Source organism: Patagioenas fasciata, chromosome 20, assembly GCF_037038585.1.
Source record: "Patagioenas fasciata isolate bPatFas1 chromosome 20, bPatFas1.hap1, whole genome shotgun sequence".
Classification (NCBI taxonomy): domain Eukaryota; kingdom Metazoa; phylum Chordata; class Aves; order Columbiformes; family Columbidae; genus Patagioenas; species Patagioenas fasciata.
The window spans coordinates 11,002,716-11,025,391 of NC_092539.1; the positions used below are offsets into that span (position 1 = coordinate 11,002,716).

Here is a 22,676-nt window from a genome sequence, read left to right on the forward strand (position 1 = left end):
ATATTTTCACGTCGTCTGGTTTTGTCTGCAGATTTTTGAAATGATGGATGCCAAGGCGAGGCAAGATTGCATCAAAGAAATTGACCTCCTCAAGGTAACAATTTTTACAATGACTTTTTCAATTTTTTTTGTTTTGAGAAAAATGTGGTTTTCAGATTGGCAAGTCACTTAGATTTTATGGGAAATAGAGCTTCTGTAGCACACATAATGATCTTCATAGACCGTGTGTTCTTTTGCAAGCCAGAATGCTACGTGATGCAAGAGTTTTGTCTTTAAGCTTTTATTGAGTTTTCTCCTAGTCAGGGAAGCTATTAAAAACCCTTCTGTTGTAAGAAAGGCACACGCACCCCTCTTGCAGGGAAGCATCTCAGTTCTGCCCTTCATTCTTTCGGTCTGTGTGCCACTCGTAGAGCTGGAGGCCCTGCCACCCCTGCGGCTGTGGGCTCCACGTCTGCCCTGCACTCGGCTCTGGTGTCTGCCCATCTAATGTGGGATATCGATATTTTTAAAACTTTCTTGCTACTTTTAAACTGGTGTCTAGTATGGAATATTCATAGACTCTTACTAAAACAACTTACTGCAAGAGCTTTTCTTACTTTGTTTTTATTTTGAAATTAGAGGAATTTGTGAAGGAATTACATAGACTTGCTGTAGTCCATCCCTGTCAAAATAATGCTTTGTCTTCCGAATGGCCATGGAAACAACGGGTTTTTTTGGTGATTTCTAAACGGAAATATAATTATTCAAAATTTCTCAGAAGTCAGACAGAATTCTGTATTGCTTTCAGTGTAATTCTTGCCCAAAGGTTTGGGTAAAGCAGCTCCGTAATGTGGCTGTAACCAGCGTTCGGGCTGCCAGCGCCCACAGCCACGCATTTGGAGACTTGCCCTGCGCGGCCCTCGCCGCGGCGCTGCTGTGCATGCACATCAGGCATTAGCTGCCAGCACACTTAGTGCGTTAAACACGAAATGGCATTAACCCAACATACAGTGTTTTCTAATGTTTTATGTGTTTAAGGATTTGTGAGAATTAATAGACTTTCCTTCTGACAAAAGGCATTTCAGTCTTTTCCATGCCACAAATATCATATAGTTATAAAAGTAACCCTGGAGTCAATGTATTTATTTAAAATAAGACTGACAAAAGGGGGAGCAGAGAATGGCCGCTTGGCTCATCCAGCGTGGTCTGCCCGGCTGCTCTGGGAAAACAGCGCAAAGGTCAGTGATGTAAATTGTAGGAAAAACACATTCATCTGCGTTCACGCAGACGCTGGCCTTTGTTATACACAATAAAAAGTTAAAGCTGGGGTGCAGGACAGGAGAAATGTCAGCGCAGCAGCTCTCCCGGTGGCGCCTGGTCTTCACTCCCTCTTACAAGTGCACTATTTCCATGTTGTGTTCTCGTGGCACTGGTGCTGAGCCTCAACAACGGGCTCGTTGGGCAGCTTGGGCTGCCAGTGCCTGTGGGAGCTCGGCAGCTCCCAGCAGAGCGCTCTGGAGAGGACACAGCGCGTCTCTGGGCGCAGGTCGGGCGGCTGTATGTAAATGTTTTCTGAGTGCACAACAAAAAAGGTCATTGCACACTATTTTGGGTTGTATTGCTCTTTACTCAAGACACTTTTATTATGCTGTGCTTGCAATAAATGACAATTCTTACAGGATTCTTGTCGAGGGTAACTCAGCCCAGTTTGTATTTGCACCTCTTGTGAACTGTTTTGCCTGATGTTTACAAAAACGTACAGGTATTGTATCTTGGAGTCGTCGTTACCGCAGTGTGTTAAATTTTGTTCTTGCCTTCCCTCTATCTGCAGCAACTGAACCACCCCAATATTATTAAGTATTTGGATTCTTTTATTGAAGACAATGAGCTGAACATTGTCCTGGAGCTGGCGGACGCTGGGGATCTCTCTCAGATGATTAAGGTGAGGTGTCAGTTCTGGGGGTGCTGCATGTTCCCAGGGTCAGGCGGAGCCCCGGGGGGCCCAGCAGGGCTGTGCTGGGAGCGCTGGGGCTCTGCTGAGCTCCGAATGCCCACAGTGGCTTCCAGAGCACAAACCCAGGTGTCCGCTGGTGTTTGGAACACCCTGGGCTGTGTCGGTTGTTCCTGGTCACCGCCTCAGAAGGAGCGAGTCTCCGTGTGATTTGGTGGGACGTGGGTGTTATTTGCAAGGTTGTTTTATCTGCTCTGTGATTGATGGGGACATTTAATTACTGCTCAGTTCACTGTTCACGTAGCCTGTCTGCCGCTCTGAAGACATTCAGGAAACTGTATTGACTGACTTTGCAACAGGGATTTGGGGTTGAGAAATTGTTTCAAGTACTTGCTCTTCTCTTATGTTGCTCTCAGGAATACTTGTATTGCTGCAAACCAGCTTTAGTTAAGCTGTTACCACCTGCTTTTATATTTTCTTTGACATGTTAATCTTTAGACATACATCCCTTGTGAGAACAGATGTGTTATATCATGTTTGTTAGCACTCTCAACCTTCTCTCCATGTTTTACCTGTTTTTTTGCCATCATTATTCTGTAATTATCATAAATGAATGTTTGGAAAGTTCTCCTCCTCCTTGTTGTCACAGTTAAAATATCTTATTAACAGATTTGTTTTCTTTGCCAGCAGAGCTATGAGGCACTAGGCCAAAGGCTGTCAAACAAGTTACCCGTTTAGTCCACAGTCAGTGGCTAAATTTACAGTATCCCTGAAAATCCGCCCCAGCTCACAGGAGGGTACCCCTGGTGAGCCAGACCTGGGGACACCCCAAATTCCAGGCAGGGCCTCACCACCGCCCTCAGGAGCCTGCGCCCCGACACGGGCTGTGCCACCAGCCCCCTGGCGCGCTGGCTCCTGCCCCCTGGCACGGTGGCTCCTGCCCCACAGCGCAGTGACTCCAGCCCCATGGCACAGTGACTCCTGCCCCATGGCACAGTGACTCCTGCCCCATGGCACAGTGACTTCAGCCCCACGGCACCAAGCCGGGGTCGGTTGTGCCCGCCGGGGCTGTGGAGAGCTCGTCTGTATTTTTGTCTTCCTCTGTTTTCTTGTGGCTTCCTGGATGTTTCAGCCTTTTCCCAGCAGATCCTGGGAAACTTGCAGTTCATCTCGGGCTTTTAGTAGTTGTGGTTAAAGATGGAAAAACGCGAGGGCTGTGAGAGCAGGAGTTCAGGCTCTTGTCATCCTGGGAGGTGCAAGTATTTTGCTTAACTTTTAAATCTTGTCTTATAAAGGTTTTACCTACATAGTTGTTAAATATCATCATATAAAATATCTCCCTCCTCTGTCCCCTTTTTTTTTGATCATTTACACCTTTTAGTTTAAACTGCCTGTGCTGTGTTCATGTATCTATCAGGGTTGCCTATTTAATTTTCTGTCATTAGAAATAGGAATTTCATTTTTCCAAGCCATAATTTGTTGATTCTGAAGTTGACAACTTGAACAGCGCTGTGACTTGTGTTCTTTGGCCAGTGCTGCCCAGTATGGGCTGTTTTCTCCCATGTTTATTGCAGGCACGACAAAGGGTTTTTCAGGGTCATATAAATGATATTTTTCCATTGGTGCAAATATTGGAATTTCTTTTTTTAAAATTTTTTTTAGTAAAGAAAAGACCCTCCTAAAGCCAAGAGCACAGTGTTACTGCAGAAGTGCGGTTTCCTGCTGCCCCTCTGCCTCCCCCGGCAGCCCCGGGCGCCTGAGCTTCCATGCGGGTTTTCAATGGCAGCGAGGCAGGAGGAGCAGCAGTAACACGGGGTTTGTGGTGGCAGCGAGGCAGGAGGAGCAGCAGTAACACGGGGTTTGTGGTGGCAGCGAGGCAGGAGGAGCAGCAGTAACAACGGGGTTTGTGGTGGCAGCGAGACAGGAGGAGCAGCAGTAACAACGCTGGAAGGTGCGAGGGCGATAAAAACAGGGACTGGCTTTGTCACGCCCCTGGTGCCTGCATTATTTATGAGCCATTGTAAAGCTGGTGTAAGGGAGTGCTGCAGGAGAGCCACGGGAGAGTTGGGGCTTGCTTGTAAATGTCAGGCGGATCTTATTGGACATGACATTTAGAAAATCATCACTTGTGGTCTTGCATATCCATTCTTAAATATTTTAATGAGAATTAAGTAATTTTATCGTGTGTATAACACTTTATCCATCACCCTCTGTAATTCCTCTGTGCTCCCTAGCAAGTTTTGGGTTGGAACTGTCGCAGTCTGTCAGATTTGCTGCCTGGGGAATCGCACGGTCGTGCCCCTTCACAGCTGATCTGCAAAAGAAAATTTGCCATTACTTGAGTCAAACACAAACCAGTAACAGCATTTCACGTAAAATATAAAACGTGACAACGGACATCAGATGTCTGCAGTGAGAGGAAAAAGCACGAGATGCAGAAAGGGGCAACAGCCAGTTCCCTGCCTTTATCGCTCCCGCATCCTGCTGCGGGAAATCCTCTGGGTCCGATGCTGGAGAGGTGCAGCTCGTATATCAAATGATAAGGGTAAATCTGAAATCTCTGGAAGTGTATTACAAGCGTGTTTTGTTAATGCCCTGATGAAGAGCTGGCTCAGCATCTCGTGTGGGAAGAAGCCATGAGAAGTCGGGGAGCAGCGATAGGAAGGAGCGCAACTTTGGGCTGCTTGGAGGGGCGGGGGCGCTCTGCTGTCGCACGGTTCTGAAGGGCCAAAGCGCAGCTGAAGAGCTGCAACGATTCGCCTTGACCGAAGTGCAGCCCGTTATTTATTCCCGTAATGAGCTGCCTGGGAAGGAGCCGTCGGTGTTGCAGGGAGCGTCCCCCGCTGCGCCCCCTGTGCCGGCTGCTCACCGGATTTCGTTGGGGAGAGCTCAGCACCCAGAGCTGCACTGAATCCAGACTCAACTTCGCTTGGCGCTGCAGAAACGCAAGCAAAATGGTCCTTTTCCAGACCTGTGTGTCTCTTGATCAGTGGGGTCTCTCTGCCTCACTGGAGATAGTTCAGTTCATTTAATATTCCTATTATGCATGAAATAGAATATATTATTCTACCTGATCACAGAAGAAACATGGATACTTTATTGATGTTATGGCCATCTTAAAAGGGGGAAACAGATTTCCGTGTTGTTTTTAACGGAATATACAATAACGAATGTTTACTATATTTTTTTAATGATCTTTTGTTACTTGAGGCAAAATATTTGAAACATTTGTTGTTTTGAGGCATTAAATATGTTTTGCAAGGTAATTAAGGAGATTAATGCTAATTATAATCAGTGTCCATTCAAAAATGTCAAACCTATTTAAGCATATTTTTCATAATAGTAGTTAATTAGTGAACTGCATTGAAGTTTCCATAGGAGGAGTTAAACGCTCATCAGAAGAAGTCGTGCTGCTGCGGAGCTGGGGGACACGAGCAACCTGCAGCCAACGGTCGCGGGGCCGGGAACGAGGCAAATGCGGTGCTGCTTTCACTGATCTTTTATTTATTTCCTCCCACAGTATTTTAAAAAGCAGAAACGGTTAATCCCGGAAAGGACGGTGTGGAAATATTTCGTGCAGCTATGCAGTGCAGTCGAACACATGCACTCCCGCAGGGTGATGCACAGAGGTAACATTAATTCAGTCTCTTTTCACTGAATAATAATATAATGTTCCAATTAGTAAGCGCCTACATTCAAAAACAATTATGCTGATGTTCAGCCAATGCATGTTTAGAGAGGCTGGAGCTCGCAAGATGGATTTCTCCTTCTGTCTCTCTGCCTCATTGTTAAAGGGTTCAGTCCGGAGTGAGTGTGGTATTAGGAAGATGAGCTGCTTTGTATTCCAGACACTGATATTAAGTAGAAGTGTCAAACTTGCCATTAGAAAGTGTCAGAAGTAAAATGCTGAGACTACTGGATACAGTGAACTCTAAGAAATAGTCTTCATTATATTAGCTGTGACCTTAGAGAGTTGAGAAGAGTTTTTCTGTCTTGTGAGCTTTTCTGAAATATTAATACAAGTACGGCCCACACTCTCATAACCTGCTCTCCATTTTCATTAGTTATTTTGAATCGCTTGTCTTAGAACGTTTTGTAACTTTGAGCTCTATCCGAAAATCATGCTGCTTCTTTCAGCATAATGAAATGCGTTGTGAAGGACTTGACCTGGGAAATGCAGAAATCCCAAAAGGCACCAGTGTCAATCTCTGCTGCTTGTTATTTCCTTTATCCTTTTGGATTAGTGAATTCTTCACAATTCTGTTTTTAGCAGCGCGATACCACTTTTGCTCCGTTACACGTCCCCTGGTGCAGTTGTCGGTCGCACCGCGCTGGGTCTGTAGGTGGTGGCTGGCACGTGGAGCCGCGCACACAGGTTCTGCCGCGCCCCGCGCCCCGTGCCCGATGGGACAGCGTGCTGCTGGTGGTTTCGCACTCTGAACAGCCCGGGCTGTACGGACCCCAGAGCTGCTGTGGGTGTGGGACCGTGGTTTGCCCTTGGCGTGAGGGGACCACGGTGGGCAGGACGGTTTCCTGCAGAGAACGATCATTTCCAAAGAGAAGCAGACTCCTTTCTTGGATTTCCATCAGTTAAAGACGTTGCCTCTATTCTGTTGTGCTGTTTCCTACATTTTCCCTCCTTGGTATTTCTTGCGTGCTGGGAATTATACTCTGATTTTTGTGTATGTGCAGAGCTTGAAGTCTTGGAAGATTCTGCCTATCAAAGCTGCAAAGAAACGCGGTTCTGCTCGGGCCTCTTTTGTACAGAGAGCGCTCCAGGCTATGTTTCTATTGCAGCATTAGAACCAAATAACCTTTTGTGGCTTTGACCTTTTACCTTTTTCTTCTTGCAGACATAAAACCAGCCAACGTGTTTATAACAGCCACAGGGGTGGTGAAGCTGGGAGATCTTGGATTAGGCCGGTTTTTTAGTTCTAAAACCACTGCAGCACATTCCTTAGGTAAGATGGTACTGGCGCGGTCGTCAGCTGTGATGCTCGGAGAAGTGCTGTCTGTCCCTTGCTGTGCCAGAAGCTTGACTCAGTGGATACTTACTATGTTTTCTATGATAGCTATTTTAAATACTCTTCATATGAAATTAATAGGGTTTTTTCGTTTTAAAACTCCTGGAATGTCTGGCCTGGTAAGTGTATGATGCACAGCAAAGGTAACAAATGCAGCTTTTCCGCTCTAAACCGCATGTTTCTTTGCACTCTGCTACTGGAAATTGTGTTCCCCCAGCACCCCCGTTTTCAGCAGACGCAGATCAGCTGCCTTTCCCTGCCCAGGGGTTGTGGCTGTTGGCGGAGGAGAGGGACATGTCCAGAGCCCCCCAGAAACGCTGGAGCCATTGGCTGGCCGCAGGGCTTGGAAGTGGCCTCCTTCTGCTTTGGCTACTTATAAGTAAAGTTACATAAGCCTTTGATAAAATCAGGAAAATTGTTCTGTTTCACTCCCTCTGAAGCCGCTTACCTTGTAACGGAACAAAAGGATATCATTTGTCATGATGTTTTGTGGATCAGTTGTAATCATGATGATGGTTCATTTCTTGTTCATTTTTCTGTGTTTTACAAGTAGCATGATTATACCTCCAGCATTTTTCTGGGAATTTAAATTAAGTTGACTGGTCTGGAGCATCTGGATTCCTCTCTCCCTTATTTTTACTGTTAGCGTTAATTACAATGCTATAGAAAAGTATATAGTATATACACTTAATTCTTTAAGTCTTACGGTATAAAGTATTTAACACTGTCTGTAAGCTCTTGAGAGGTGGCTGATTTTCCATTTTGGTTGGTGGGTCTCAATTTTGAGTCACAAAGGTACTTCTGTGGTCCAGCAGTAAAGGAACCTTGGCTCCGAGTGTGTGAGCTCTGTTACATTTAGCTCAGTTGGTTTTGGAACACATCCTGTGCTTCTTTCAGGATTTGTCTTTGTGCGATTTCCTGCACTGAGTAGGAGTCTTGCTCAATTGTTTCTTATGTGCGTGCAGACTTAATTGATAATACCAGCAGCACTGGGGCTTCTCGGTGCACAGGAAAGGAAGACACATGCCTTATTTTGTGTGTGCTCAAAAAGAATGAGGCATTTCTACAGTTTACTTTCATAAAACAGTAGACGTCCCTTTGCATCAAAAGCTATCCTGGGTTACATACACGCTATACTTAATAAATGAAAATAAATCCTCTTCACAGAAAGTTACAATCACATCATCTGAACAGGCAAAAATATGATCATGTCTAATTATCTTATCTAGTTTGACTGCTGCACTTATTATATTAATAAGAATAAATTGGGGCTTGGAAAGTGGCTGCACCCGTGAGCCGAGCTTGTGACCTTTGCCAGGGTTGCTCTCTCTTGAGAAAGCTCATGTGGGAAGACTTCAGTGTTTTCTGTGCGAACCTTGCCCTTCCTCAAACCGACAGCATCCTGGAAACAGGGACATAAGGTGCAGAACGCCAACGGACCAGCAGGGAGTGATACTGGATGGACGCACCACCATTGCCAGTCGCTCTTGTATCCAGGTAGAAACAACATTTTCACAATCAAAAACCAGGCAGACTTGAAGCTTTTTTGTTTTTTAATTTGCCAGACATATAGGTTTCGTAGCAGCAGGAATTCTCCTGATCTTGGTTTGGGTTTAATTAAGACATTTGTTTAAGTAGCTGTGAGTGATGCAGACCGGAGCGTGGTACCCGCGCGGGCCCAGGCGACGCGGGCGCTTCCCGGAGCTGCGTTGCCCCGGCAACCGCCCTGCACCATCGTTTCTCTGGCTGCTGACCCATGAATTGAACAAGTGGCTTATGCAAATATATGCATCTGATTTTTTTTCTTCCGTTGTATTTGCTACCATCAGACTGGCATAAAAGGGCATTAGGCAGTAGCACAACCCGTCTGACAGGTGTACCACCGGGCTGCGGCAGCGCGGCCGCCACCGCGTCAGGAACGGGAGCTGTAATTAGAGCAAGGAACAGAATGAACGTCAGACGAATTACCAGGCAGCAGATCATATTTGTCAGGAAGGATTGCATACATAAAAATTAAGTGACAGTACATGCCGGGGTAATGAAAGAAAAATGAAAGATTTGCCCATACTCAGCTCACGAGATGCAGGCGGGCGCTGGGCTCAGGGCCACGGCAGGATGGGCAGCGGGTGACCGTGGGGCAGGGACAGCCCCGGCCCCTGGGACAGCTCCGCGGGCAGACCTGCGAGAGGGGCACCGGGGCACCTCCCATGTCACCAACCCCTGGGACAGCTCCGTGGGCAGACCTGCGAGAGGGGCACCTCCCGTGTCACCAGCCCCTGGGACAGCTCTGCGGGCAGACCTGCGAGAGGGGCACTGGGGCACCTCCCGTGTCACCAACCCCTGGGACAGCTCTGCGGGCAGACCTGCGAGAGGGGAACTGGGGCACCTCCCGTGTCACCAACCCCTGGGACAGCTCTGCGGGCAGACCTGCGAGAGGGGCACCGGGGCACCTCCCGTGTCACCGAGTGCCAGCGCTGCACTGGGTGGTGGACACCAGGGACCCGCGGTGCCTGGAGCGCGCAGTGGATTCACCGGGCGGGTTGGAGCAGTATGGGAAGAGCTCTTGTGCAAATGGACTGTTTGTCTTTTCTTTCCTTTTGCTTGCCCAGCCAGTTTCCCATCTGAACCAAATCACAGTACTTTGAGAGACTAGTAAGCAGTTCTTGTTAAGAAAAAACGGACACAAGAAATCTGTTTAACATTCCAGCAGCCAGTTTTCTGTGCCTTTTGAGACATTTGGGCCTTTTGCTCTGTGCCTGGAGGATGGTATTGCTGAAGAAAAGATCGCTGCAGAGCCACTGCAGGTGTGTTGTACTGCCCACAGGAAGGAGCAAAGCAAACAAACAACAACTACGAAGACTTTGGGCAGGGTTGCGTATATAATTAAATAGTAATAATAAAAAAATTGAGAGCTTCGAGCAACAGGTCTTATAAAAAGAACTGCAATATTACGCACAAAATATTGATTCTCTTTTGCAAGGCTAAGTAGATTTAATGTTTTTAACATTTTTCTTTCCCCCTGCCTTGAGACAATCAGAGGGGGCACCTCACACTGGGACCAGGAGGAGTCTGAGTGTACTCCAGTGCCTTTGCCCACCGTTTCACTTCAGCCGATTCCCAAAGGTTGAGCTGATTCCCAGATTCTCCTTCTGGGAAAAGACCTCAGCCTTCTCATTGGAAATATACCCCAAGGAATGTAAATGTTTAGAAACGGATACTCATGAGCTAGGCTGCTTTAAATAGTGCCATCAGTTTTCTGGGTAACCCCCAGCGTGTCTGGAGAGCTGAGACAGGTGAGAGTTGAGCACTTGCCTTTTCAAGTGGAATTGCTTCCCTGCTGTGTTTGCACCACCAGCTATTAAAACACATTAAAATACTTTACTCAACTCTATGTACGTTCATGGAATATATAATCATGTGTCGTACATGCTAAAGCAAAGTTAATAATTCTGGAATTACTTTCTAGTTATTTTTAAGGCTACATGGTTTTTTGGTACTCATGGATGGCATCGCAGGTTTTCGAGCAGAGTTCTTTGCCTTTTTCATTTGTAGTGACATGTTTCAAAAATCACAAGTGTTTCAAAACATTGCGAAGTTTGTTTTGACAGGAGCGGAACATCTCCAGAAGGAAGGGATGCTTTAATCAGCACTACCCCTTTGAGGCCCGCCTTGCGCTCTGATATCTCTTGGTTTGAAACTGGGAATACTCTGTAAAGATACAATAAAGGTCAGAATTTGTTAGGTTCTTTCATATTCAGAACTCTGTTCCCTGCTGTGAGAAAGTGATAGATTCAGAAACACTGTTCAGCTCAGTATTAAAGATTAGCTGGAAGGTGCTGGGGAAGGTGGAACAATAAAAGCGTTCCTTATCACTTGTACTTTACAGCCAAATATGGCTCTGGAGCTTGATTAATTTCAGGAGATGCTTATTTTTTATAGCACTTGAAAAAAAAGTACAGAGACTGTGAAAATATTTGGGAATATTTTGCAGTGATTTCAGTGTAGTGAGGACGTGCCCGCAGGTGCGGGGGGGGCGCCCAGCCGTGGTGCATTGAGTGCAGTGGGAGAGACTCTGGTAGACCCTCCTAACAGCAGGAACTGGATCTCGTGTCGCTGCTGCCGTGAGGCTCAGGATGGGTTTCAGGGGGAGCTGAGCCGCCTGGCATGCGGGTTGCTGCAGTGCGCAGCCAGGGGGTGTCATTCCAGCTACAGGCGAAAGAAATTCAATTTTATATCTGGACTAACTTTGCTGCCTTTCCCTGTGTGTTTTCCTGGTGAAACAAGACACTCTGCCCTTAATCCAACTCAGGATAATTAGCGTGTGATGGTGCTGGAGCTGCGCACACAGCGCTGGGCGCGGGGGAAGCGTTGGGCAGCGCTGCTGAACAAGGGAAGTGTTTGACCTTCGGGAGCACAATGGGAAGACGCTTCCTTACTCATCATCTTCTCTACTGTTTCGCGACCTTTGTAACTTTAAAGGCACTACTGCACTAGTGGTGATTCATATTGGATCTGAACGATATTTTTGTATTTTCAGCAAGGCAAATACCAAAGAAAGTTTCTGATTAATGGTCTCTGATTAGACTGTTCTTGTCAAATTGACTAATGTAATGCAATGGTGAGCCCTGACTGATTGCACTGGAAGCCTTGTGTGGTTTTCTAGAAGATGCTCATTACAGAAAATTCCCGTGTAATGTTGGACAGGCCATAAAGGGAATTGGGCTTGTCAGTCTTTTATCATGACAGTTATTTAAATATTAATGCATCAGTTTTGAAACGCGGAGACCTGCTTGTTCGTACATTTGCTGACAACACTGCAGTAATGATAGGTAAATGTGCAAGGTATCCTTCATAAAATTAGCTCAGGCGTGGACTGCTCCACAGACCTGTTAATATAATGGAACAGACTAATGCACGGAAAATCAAATACGGACTATAACGCACTCATCCGTATTATAAACCCTGTCATTCTGCTTTGATCAAAGGTCGTTTTAAGGCATTATCTGAAATGACAATGTTAGCCTACCAAGTAGACCCCTGCTAACATGGAAGGCAAGGCCATAACTTTAGAGCCCACACGTTATTATTTGCTCTGAGCTTGTCATGCAAGTGACCCAGAATAACGGCCGGAGGCCGCCCCGGCACCGGCGCTCAGGAGCACGAAGGCTCTGGGGAGCAGGAGCGGGAGGGATCCTCACGTCCCCTCAGCTCCCAGCCCTGCTGGGGGTGACGGCGGCAGCGGCTCCGGCTTCACCTGCGCCGCGAGCTCCCGGGCAGAGCCGGAACAGCAGCAGCACCGAGGAGCCGAAGGCAGGAAAGTGTCTTATGTACTGGTGCTCAGCGGGGACTCCCGAAACTGTCTTCAGGAATTCCACATAATGAATCACCACGTCTTCTGCAGCTGCATGTTTTTAAGCAGGAAAATGAATCGGTGCTATTCCAACCAAGTCAGTTCTTGTACAGAAATCTGGCAACTGTGTGCGAATTACTTGGAGAGCTGTACTGTCCATCGTGTGCATCTGCATGCACATGGGAGAGATCCACGGAAAGCCCTGTTGGATTCTCTGAATGAGTCCTGACTGCTCCTGGTGTTCTGTGAAGTTAATCTGTACAGTCTGTTAAAAATTATTAACTGTTAAGAGAACGCGGGTCTCCTCCGTACAGAGGGGCCTTGCGCTGGCGAGTAAAACCAGCCAGCTCTGCCACAGTGCTGGTTCGGCGTGTAATTTCTCATTCGGGTACTCTTACCTTGAAAGTGAAGTAATTTCTTATTCGAATGACCTGCAAGCACAAGCTGAGTTTATCATACAGGGCAGCTGATTACTGAAAGTCCTGGGGAACCAACTAAAGGAGCCAGTGAGGGATGTGATCCCTTTCCTGGGTACTTGGCCTGTTTTGGGAAGCGGATTTATATATATATATATATTCCTGTAACATGTTTCCCACTAATGCCATAGGATTAATTTCTCATTATATGCTACATATCTGAATAGCCCTGAGTAAAAATTGTTGAGGCTCTGTAGACTCAAGGTTTGGCCGTATAGATGCGTGACAGTAACGTAGGATAAAGTCTGAAGGGTGTTGGTTTGGGATCAGGGCAGTTGGTGGGTTTGTTTTGAGGTGAGCCGCCAACTTTTCACCCCAGAGAAAGAAAATACCTTGAGGATTTAAACCGGAATAGGTACGGGAACATGATCCCAGACTCGGGTGGACTCGGCACGGTGTGGTCTGAGCTGGGGGACCCCCAGGTGACTTTGAGGTGTCGCACTGGCGGCAGCAGCGCTGTGCTGGGGTCTCTGCACTCGGCAGCGCTGAGTTTGCCTTGCAGGGAGCTGGTGCTTTCTCCCCCAGAACTCACTGGTTCCCCGCAGCGTGCAAACCCCCCCTTAGGAACGCGGGGGAAGGTGCTGCCTCCTCTTCCCCTCTCACACCATCCTTAGCTGCTTGTTAGACTTGCAGCTGTCTGCAGGCAGCTTTTCAGATGGAGAAACTGTAAACTGAATGTTACAGGCAAATTAAACATTTGCCATCTTGTGAGGAAAGGTCTTTAATTAGGAGAAGGATACACTGGAATGCCAAAAGCAAAAAAAAATTGACAGGGGATGGGCAAGCAGGGGAAGCAGGAGAAAAGAGAGCATGTAAAGTCCTTGGATGTTTTAATAAATGATATATCTGAGGATTATTTGATGTAGTTGAGGCTGCCAGGATGTCTTGTATTTTCGGTACCACAACTGAAACTTATTTAGGATTTTAAAAAGAACCTTTTGAGGTAAGGAATTTATTAATAATTTCCTGTAACTCCTGTCCAAAATGCTGGAGTAAATTTCTTTTGATAAAATCCAGGGTTCTGGGAGTACATAGACATCCCACAGCTTCTGATGTGACTGCAAGTTGGAGCAGTATTTGAAAGTTTGGATTTACTGTCTTGGTTCTTTCAGAAGGTTTTTCACACCTGTGTGGCGGTGCTGGGTTTGGTGCTTCCACCTCTGCTGCCGTTGCTCTCCGGAGCTCCCGGAGCAGTCCCGTCCATCCGGAGCCGCGTGTCCCACCTGGAGCCGCGTGTCCCGCGCTCAGGGCTTGGTGCTGTAGCGGTTACAGTCACACCTGCCCTGCGTGTCCCTGCCGTTGAGTGAACCGGAGGAGGATCCTTTACTGTCCCTCTGTCCATCTGAGACTCTGGAGGTTCTCGGGAGACTGGGAGGGGAAGAAAACCTTCCTCGGCTGTCAGAAACACAGCAGATATGTTCACCAGTGTTCACCAGCCCTCTAGCTCTGTATGTGATGACGTATTTGGTTCCGCATCTTTGAAACCACAATTTCTTTCCAAATTTTTGTGCCAATCTCTTCTAACTAGGTATTCGTGCTAAACCTAATCCTTTAACGAAGTCAAGCTTCTGTATGATACAGGTTGCAGAGTCGCTTTTTAAGATGATAACTCCTCGTTTGTTTGTTTTTTACAGTGGGAACTCCATACTATATGTCCCCAGAAAGAATACATGAAAACGGCTATAACTTTAAATCCGATATCTGGTCTTTGGGCTGTTTATTGTATGAGGCAAGTATCTTCTAATTTTCTTTTTGTCTGGTTTGTCTCAACCACACAAGGCGGTACAGGACTTGAGTAGGTCAGACTTGATTTAACTTAAGTGTTGAGAAACCTTGTGAAGAGTTAACGCTTCTTGTGCTCATCATGTGCCTCTCGAGCACGGCCAGCGAAGGGCTTGTGCTGTACAGCACGGCACTGAGAGCTTCTCCAGCTTTACATTGGACTCCAGCTGGAATTGTTTCCAGTCGTACATCGTCTTCTAGCCAAATGTGCAGATACAAAGCAGGCACAGTTTGTATGAACTATGCAGTCTGCAACTTTTTCTTAAAAGCTATTACATATCTTTTGAAAATAAGTGCTATGATTTTCTAACAGTACTTGTGAGTTTTGCAGTTTCATTTTTAGCAGGGAACACAGGGCACTGAACAGTCGTGTACTCATTTATCATCTCATCTTCATCTTTTTTTGAATGTATGCATCTTTGATTCCGAGTGACAGCGCACGTCAGCATTTTGAAAGCTTTTACCCCAGCCCAGAGAACTAAAACTCCCTGGGATATTTAGTAATAGGAATATTGCTCACATCCTCTTTGCAAAACAAATTATGTGAACTGTTGACATTTTGCTTCCCACTCCAACTTCTCATAACCACATGGAATTAGAAGATAAACAGAAATGTCATATATTTTGTGAGGACATCAGATGTGGCAACTATTATGGCTAAGCCTTTTTGGACAATATGGTCCATAGGTAAATTTTCCCATAACTTGTCAGTGTTTCTGTGTTTGGGGCAGAACACTCACGTCACACAGCTTGGTGCCTGTTGGGTGCGGTCCCAGGTGACCGAGGTGCCCCGAGGTGCCACCGTGGTGCCCCGAGGTGCCACTGCGGTGCCGGGCTGCTCCGGGGCTCTGCTGGACATTCCCCATCTGTGCAGAGAGAAGTATGGAGCGTTGTGCTAAGATATGTTTTAGTTGCAGGCAATATGGTCCCTTATGGCACAGGAGTCTTGGTGCTCCTTATGCTACAAGATGCTGACTTAATTGCGCACTAAACAATTCCCTAGTAGGAGCAGCAGTACTGCAGTAACGTGAAAGATTTGGCAGGTGGAGCGTTTTGAAATTTACTTCATACGCAGATGAGCCTTAACTTGGTGAACACGAGCGGTGAGATCTCAGAATTCCCGATTTCGTGTTCAGATGATAAACAGCTACTTGACTTTTTTAAACTTCTGAGAATTTGAAAAACGAGAGATCAAGTTCTTATGTCTTTGAAGGAGCTGCATTTTATCGTGACTAATTTCTTGTAACAAGAATGTTTTTCCATTTGGCTTAAAAGTAAGGCAGCGATGTTTGTTTGGTTACGAGTCACTTTGGATATTTCTCCGGATAGATTGTGTAGATAATCTGCAGAGAGATTTAATGTACAAATTGCCTTGAGAGCCACGCGTGTCCACTGGAATCCGCTCAGGGCACACTGAGGGGCTGGATGTGATGCCACATAGCACCACTTAACTTTGACGTTGATAATCGTACAGTGATTTTTATTAAATCTTATCAATACAGTAGCAACTGTCTTCATCCCTCACTTCCTGTAGATATCTGTCAGCAAGATAACTTGGAGGGGATAAAAATAAGTTGTTAATTCCTAGAATATAGCTTCAAGCAACGACTTCAGCAGTTCTGGGAAGACAATCAATTTAAACTCTAACAGTGATTCCTAGATATATGTATTTTTTAACCAGTCATACTGCATGGTGGTCATTTTAAATGGAGATGTAGCTGTCCGGCGGTAATTGCTCTAATCAAAATGTCAGAGGCAAACCCCGCTGTAGCATCCCAGCGGTGTTAGAGCGATGTCCGGAGCGCCCGTGGCCGCAGCCCCGGCTGCTGCAGTCGCACGCTCCTGCCATCCTGTCCCTGCATTTACCACCCCAAACCCCGTGCTGTGTCCTCCTCATCCCTCCCCTTGTACACTTGACTGCTTCACTAGACTTGGAAAGAGAAGTTGATGGGAATTGAAAATCCCTTTCAACCTTACTGGCATTATTGGTGTTTTTATTGAAATCTCAGAGGCCTTGTTTAACCCTTGATTGCCTTCGGTGTCTTTCCTGGTGTGCTCATTAGTGTTTTGCTTGGAACAGCCTTGCATGCCGGGCTCTCCAGTTCTGGTTTCACCGATTGAGAGCAGTCCGCTATCAATCTCTAATTGGAGATCAGTGTCTCTAATTGGAGTCTGCCATTTTTTCCACTGTTACTGTGATGACTGTGACGATGCAACTTCACTTTTTGCCTTCAAAAACTTGCAAAAGGCCACGAGCAGGGGCTGTCGGGGCTTGGTTCACAAGGGACACCTGGCCCTGCGGTGCTGCTGCGCTGGTTTGGCAGAGCAACCAGTGTGGCTGCGAACAAGCAAGGAAGAAAGGTAATAACATTAAATGATTTAAAAGATAGGCTTGTGATTTAAGCCAAGGATAGTTTATCTTGATGTGTCCTGCCTTGCTTAGCACTTGGATGTGTCCATGGTAATGAAGTTTTGGTGAGACACCCCAGCTGCAGTTCTGGGGGCTGTTAAATCCTGTGCATTTCTGAAATGTTTTCTCTCTTTTGTCTGCAGATGGCAGCTCTCCAGAGTCCTTTCTATGGAGATAAGATGAACCTGTTTTCTCTGTGCCAGAAAATAGAGCAATGTGACTACCCGCCCCTGCCAGCCGAGCACTATTCTGAGAAGGTGAACAGGAGCGGCCGTGGGGGGGAGGGAGCGCGGGGAAATGGGAGCGGGGTGGCCGGAGCACCCCGGGGACCCTCTGTGCTGGGTGACTGTTAACAGCTGAACTGAGGGAAAAGGAGATTTCTTAACGTGGGGAGTATTTTGAACCTGAAAGTCTGTGACACTTGCAAAATCCAAGAAGGAACTGCGGGGAAACCCTCTCCTTCACCTCCTTTCCCTCGAAATAACAGCATAAACCAGCGCTTCAGTTGGTGTTCGTGAAGTCTTCAGTGGGTAACAAGGGGGGAAAGGTTCTGTCTAAGAAGAAGATGCGGAGGGGAGGAAAGCTGTTCACTTTAATGCAATATCTATACAGCAGCTGGACAGGGCTTTTTAAAGTCTGGATTTTGTGCATATGAAAGCAAGGGATGGAGAGCAGTCGCTGAACTGGAATATATAAGAAAACTGTCCCTGTGCGTGTTTGCTCAGTGATGTTTCACTTCAGCTGCAAACATGGGTGCTGATTTTGTTCAGGGCCTTTTGAGTTACTTGTTTGGGTTTTTTCCCCTTACCTATACAAACCAGCTGATGTCCTTACCTCCTCATCCAGCCACGCTTGCCTTCTGTTTGAAAGGAAATGGCTAATGTAATTTTAAATGATCACTATATCCTTTGGGGGTTTTCTTTTGCTTTATTCTACCTCGGAGCTGTGCAGACAGAGGCGGGATGCAGGGGGAATGCACATGCAGGAGGTCTGGTCTCCACCGACAGGGACCCTGTACCACACTCAGCATTTTCCTTAGTTTCTTCTTGCTGAGTAACTCACGCAAGAAGATTGTTTGAGAACTGGTCTGGAAGAGTGGATTTGTGAGGTTCCTTCCCCCTGAGCTGCCGCACGGCGGGTCCCGCTCTGCCCGTCCCGCTCTGCCCGTCCCGCTCTGCCCGTCCCGCTCTGCCCGTCCCGCTCTGCCCGTCCCGCTCTGCCCGTCCCGCTCTGCCCGTCCCGCTCTGCTCTGCGCCGCCGTTTGCCGCACGGCGGGTCCCGCTCTGCCCGTCCCGCTCTGCCCGTCCCGCTCTGCCCGTCCCGCTCTGCCCGTCCCGCTCTGCTCTGCGCCGCCGTTTGCCGCACGGCAGGTCCCGCTCTGCGCCATTTGCCGTGCTGCTGCAGCTCGTGTTCCAGGAGACGCCGCTGGCAGCAGGAATTAGTGTAAGTTGACAGATGTGTTTCCTGTCTTTACAATTACTGTCTGTTTGCTTCCCTCTGGCAGTGCTAAAGAGTGTGTGTAGTGCAGTGATACAATCCAGGGTGAGAAGGATGGTTTAAAGCTCAAAGGCGCCAGGTCCCAGAGAACTCGACTCCAGATGGTGTTCGTGCGCTATTAACAGAACGCTTGACAAAGTCTGAGGGCGGCTGTGCCGCTGGCTGGAGCTCATCCCGCTGCACGAGCCGCCGCTTCTCCCTGCAACCGCACAGAGCGCCGCGGTTGTGAGCGTTAGAACGTGACTCCACCACGAACAATGTTTGCTCTAGTATACGCTTCAAAGGTTCGGATTTTCAGATGCTTTTGGGGCGGGCAGTGAAGGGAGAAGGTGTGTCGGTGTCTCCAGACGAAGCGCGCGGGCAGGCTCGGCGTGCGGAGGCCGCTGCCCGCAGCAGCAAGTTGCACCAGGAGTTCGTTCTTCCTGCGGGTGGGTGGTTGTTTCCATCGAGACATTGCGTCTTCCCTCGAGAGCGAATGTCTCCATTTTAGATTGAAAGGGCAGAGTCTTTATCACCACTCTGATATTATCGCTGCCGCAGGTTTGTGAGTGATGCGGGGGCGCTGGGGATGAGACCGCGCTGCCCAAACCGTGTGATGCGCCGGAGCCATCAACGTGTCTTCCCTTGACCTCGGTGATGTGGCCACAGAGCAAAGTTGTGGCTGTAGGCCGACTGCTGATCACATGAATATTTTACTGGCAGTGTTGTTTAGATGCACAAGGCAGAGCGTTTGTTGGAGCATGCCTGCGTTAGCGGTGTGTCAGTGCTGTTCCTCTCTGCAGCCTTTTGTGGCAAACCAGTCCAAATCCTCCCATGATCAACTGCCGTGCTGCTTCTAGCAGGAGGAGCTGGGACTCCAGCCAGGATTAGTTTTCTAAATCGGGAACAAATTTGCTAGTAATTGGAGATAGTGGTTGGCGGTGCTTATCAAGGCTGGGGCTGCCAGTTCCGTGGAGATGCTGGTGAGAGGCCTGTGCCGTCCTGGCCACGGACAGAGGACGGAACTTGCCGGGCTGTGAGTGCCGTGGCCGCGGGGGAGCACAGCTGTGGTTGGACATGCCGTCCTCACAGCGCAGGCTCCGCTCGGAGCTTTGGAGGCGTTTTCACTTGTGGGTGTCCTGTGGCGATCTTGTTGGATCGGGTCGGAGGTGCCCGCCAAACCCCTGGGGTCTCAGCGGTTATGGAGGCAGCAGCCCCTGCCCTGGGAGCGGTGGAGCTGGGTTCGCTTTGGCCTGGTCAGGACTTTGTGTTGCACATGGTGTGACGGAGGTGGGGGCAGTGACCGTGTCACACCGTGTCCTTGCTGCTGGTGCTGGTCATCAGTCTGCCCTGCCCGTCTGTCTGTCTGTCCTGCCCGTGCGGCCGTGCTGCCAGGCGCAGCCACAGCCCAGGGCCTCGTTCCATCTGGAGCTGAAACCTCGTTGAGGACACTCAGTAATGCAGCTGAAGCTGTGTGCTTGATAGCTCTATGGTCATGCTTTTAATTACCATTAAAATAATTGGCACCGTGGCTACTGGGAGGATGTGAGAAGATCAGAGGCTCAAGGCTGTTTCTCCTGGTGCCTCGGGGGTACGAGCAGCTTTCAGAGTCTGTATAATTAAAAGCTACAATCTTTCATGTGCACAATAAAGAGGGTTGGGAGGTGGGGAGACTTCAGCCCTTCTGCATTTTATTTATTACACATAATCAATGACCAGTTTCTCTTCTTCACAAAGGTTTTTGGGAAACACTGGTGTTTGGCAGCCCTGCTCCAGGATTTTAAGATACACGGGTGCTGTTCAGACTCGGTGCATTAAAGCCGCTGAAGTGGCGTTGCTGGGCTGGCTGTGGAAGGGGCAGCGCAGCCGCGGCGCAGAGCTCGGCTCAGCATCCCCAGCTCAGTGCGTTCTCCACAGAGCCCCAGGGAGCCCCCCCATAGCGCTTGTAACGGGGAACGTAAAATCCCCTGGGGTTTGTGGCAGATTCAAATCCTCAGTGCCGAAGGTTTGGTGGAAAAGGTTCTTCCTGGTCCTTGTGCAGGGTGGGGACACAGGACAGGCCGGCGGGACACGCTGCGACCGCCCGGGAGCGTCTGCTGTCCGGGACTCCCGCCGTCAACCGTACCCGTTGCCTTTCCTGGTCAGAAATGTGCGGATCATTCACGTTTGCCTGTTTTCTGTGTTTCAGCTGCGGGAGCTGGTCAGCATGTGCATTTACCCCGACCCGGATCAGAGACCTGACATTGGTTACGTGCACCAAATAGCAAAACAAATGCATGTGTGGACCTCCAGCACATGAAGCGGCCGCGCTCCACAAGCCAGCACAGCTTAGTCTTACTTGAATTTTTTTCTCAGATGAAACCGACTGGTGCCTGGTCCCACAAGTGAGGGTTGAGCACTCGTAGCAGATGCTCCACTATTCTGCAGGTTATTGACAAGGACTCTGACAAGGTGGTCGTGCTTTAAAGTGAAGATTCTGTGAGGTATTGCAAGTGATTGATTTCTTTTTTGTTTTTTTTTAAGGCCAATAACATGTTACAGATGTAGATCATTTAATGGTCCTTTCTTAAAACTGTCGTGTGTAATCTAGGCTAGATGATATTAACAAGGTGTCAGCATTTGACGCACCCCTTCTATCTTAACTGTAATGTGAACTATTGAAATAATTCCTTCAGTGAAATCACTTTATACTAATGTAAGAATTACAGTAGATTTTGTGTAATTTGTATAACTGCTACTTTGCCTCTATTGCAAATGGTTAATAGCAAATTCAGTTTTTACTTGGTGTATTTTAAACCAGCCATTTATGTGTTTTTATTGATTCCCGTCTCTTCAGACGCAGGAACTGGGAAGGTTGGGGGGGAAACACATTTGTTTCAAGATACTTTTTTTTAATTGAAAATGTAGAGTATTTTGCTGGTGCATTTATCTGTTAACTTGGCTACAGCCAGTGAGAGAAGTTAAGCGTGTACCTGGGGCAGAAGAACACCACGCCAAACCAACCCAGAGCAAGCGTTGCTTCTGCAAGGAATTTCTCTCTAAATGTATTTCCCACTTGGCGTGGGTCTTTCAGACTTGTTCTTGTGACAAAGCAGGGTTTAGCTAAGCCAACTGGAGCTGGGTGGAGCTCCGGCACAGGTTCCGGAGTCCGATGAACTGTAGGGAAAACGGTGTTTTAAACACTTGGAAACGTTTAGAAAAGAAAGAAGTGAAATGCTTTGTGTATCTGATTCTCCATAAGGCCCAGCCCCGTCTGTTTAACTGTGAAAGCTGATTTACAGAATGTGAATTTTTATAAAATCTCAACCTGATTTGAAGGAGTCATCTTCTTTACATGGAAATTTTCAACCAACTAAATTCATTCATTGAATCAATGATTTGTTTCATTACTGTCGATGAGAACCATTCACTGCTCTAGCACAACGTGGATTCACGTTCAAGTGTCTCCATTTCAGGCCTGTGGGGAGGACGGGGCTGCACGGACGTGGGGCTCGTGCCAAGCGCAGATGTGTGTGACAGTTCAAACGCAGCCTGTGCCTGTTTGTTCTTAGGAAAAGCACACAATCCTTCAGTTTTTTGGAAGTAAGATTAGGGTTAGAGGGTTACATACATACATATATATGCTTTTAGTGGATTTTTTTTAACCTAATGTGCTCTACTTAAAGGAAAACTGCAGTGCCATCCTCAACTACTTCCTGCCAAATTTGGAAATATTTATATAGGGTAGCAAAGAACAGCTCTTAATTGCTGTGAATAACGTTGGTATCGTTAATGCAAGGTGCCATTTTATTGCGTCTTCTAAGCAGAACATTGAGCCGCCTGCTCTCGAGAGATTCAGGAATGGAGCTCAGCAGGAGCCGGCGCTGGAGCCACCGATGGCTCCCGCCTTCCTGCTCCCACCTTCCTGCTCCCGCCTTCCTGCTCCCACCTTCCTGCTCCCACCTTCCTGCTCCCTGTTCTGGAGCCGCGGAGGCCGCGCTCCGGCCCCGCTGCACCGCAGCTTTTCCTTGGGGCCGCGGCCGCTCGTGCCCAGCGGGCGTTGGGACACGGGGAAGGGGCTGCGGGGAGCTCGGCTCAGGTGGGGGGTCCCGACAAGTCTGGTCACTTTCTTGCTACGTAAAATTTAGTAGTGCTTATAAGTAAATGTACTTCAAAAGGTAATTTTTTTTTTTTTTGCAATTGTGCATTTTTAGATAAATAAAAAAAAGATTTAAAAAATAAACACCTT

At 47.7% G+C, this 22,676-nt stretch overlaps 1 protein-coding gene across 2 annotated transcripts in view; it reads left to right on the forward strand.

Moving 5' to 3' along the window:
* The window catches only part of NEK6 (NIMA related kinase 6), a 49,519-nt gene extending 26,849 nt beyond the window's left edge, over positions 1 to 22,670 (forward strand). For both annotated transcript variants that reach the window (XM_065853900.2, XM_065853899.2), the window contains exons 4-10: positions 32 to 94; positions 1,811 to 1,921; positions 5,451 to 5,559; positions 6,784 to 6,891; positions 14,415 to 14,509; positions 17,116 to 17,229; positions 20,637 to 22,670. In XM_065853900.2, the coding sequence (XP_065709972.1) occupies positions 32 to 94; positions 1,811 to 1,921; positions 5,451 to 5,559; positions 6,784 to 6,891; positions 14,415 to 14,509; positions 17,116 to 17,229; positions 20,637 to 20,747 (711 nt within the window). In that variant the 3' untranslated portion in view covers positions 20,748 to 22,670. The remainder of the gene's footprint in view (positions 1 to 31; positions 95 to 1,810; positions 1,922 to 5,450; positions 5,560 to 6,783; positions 6,892 to 14,414; positions 14,510 to 17,115; positions 17,230 to 20,636) is intronic.
* The last annotated feature ends 6 nt before the right edge of the window (positions 22,671 to 22,676 follow it).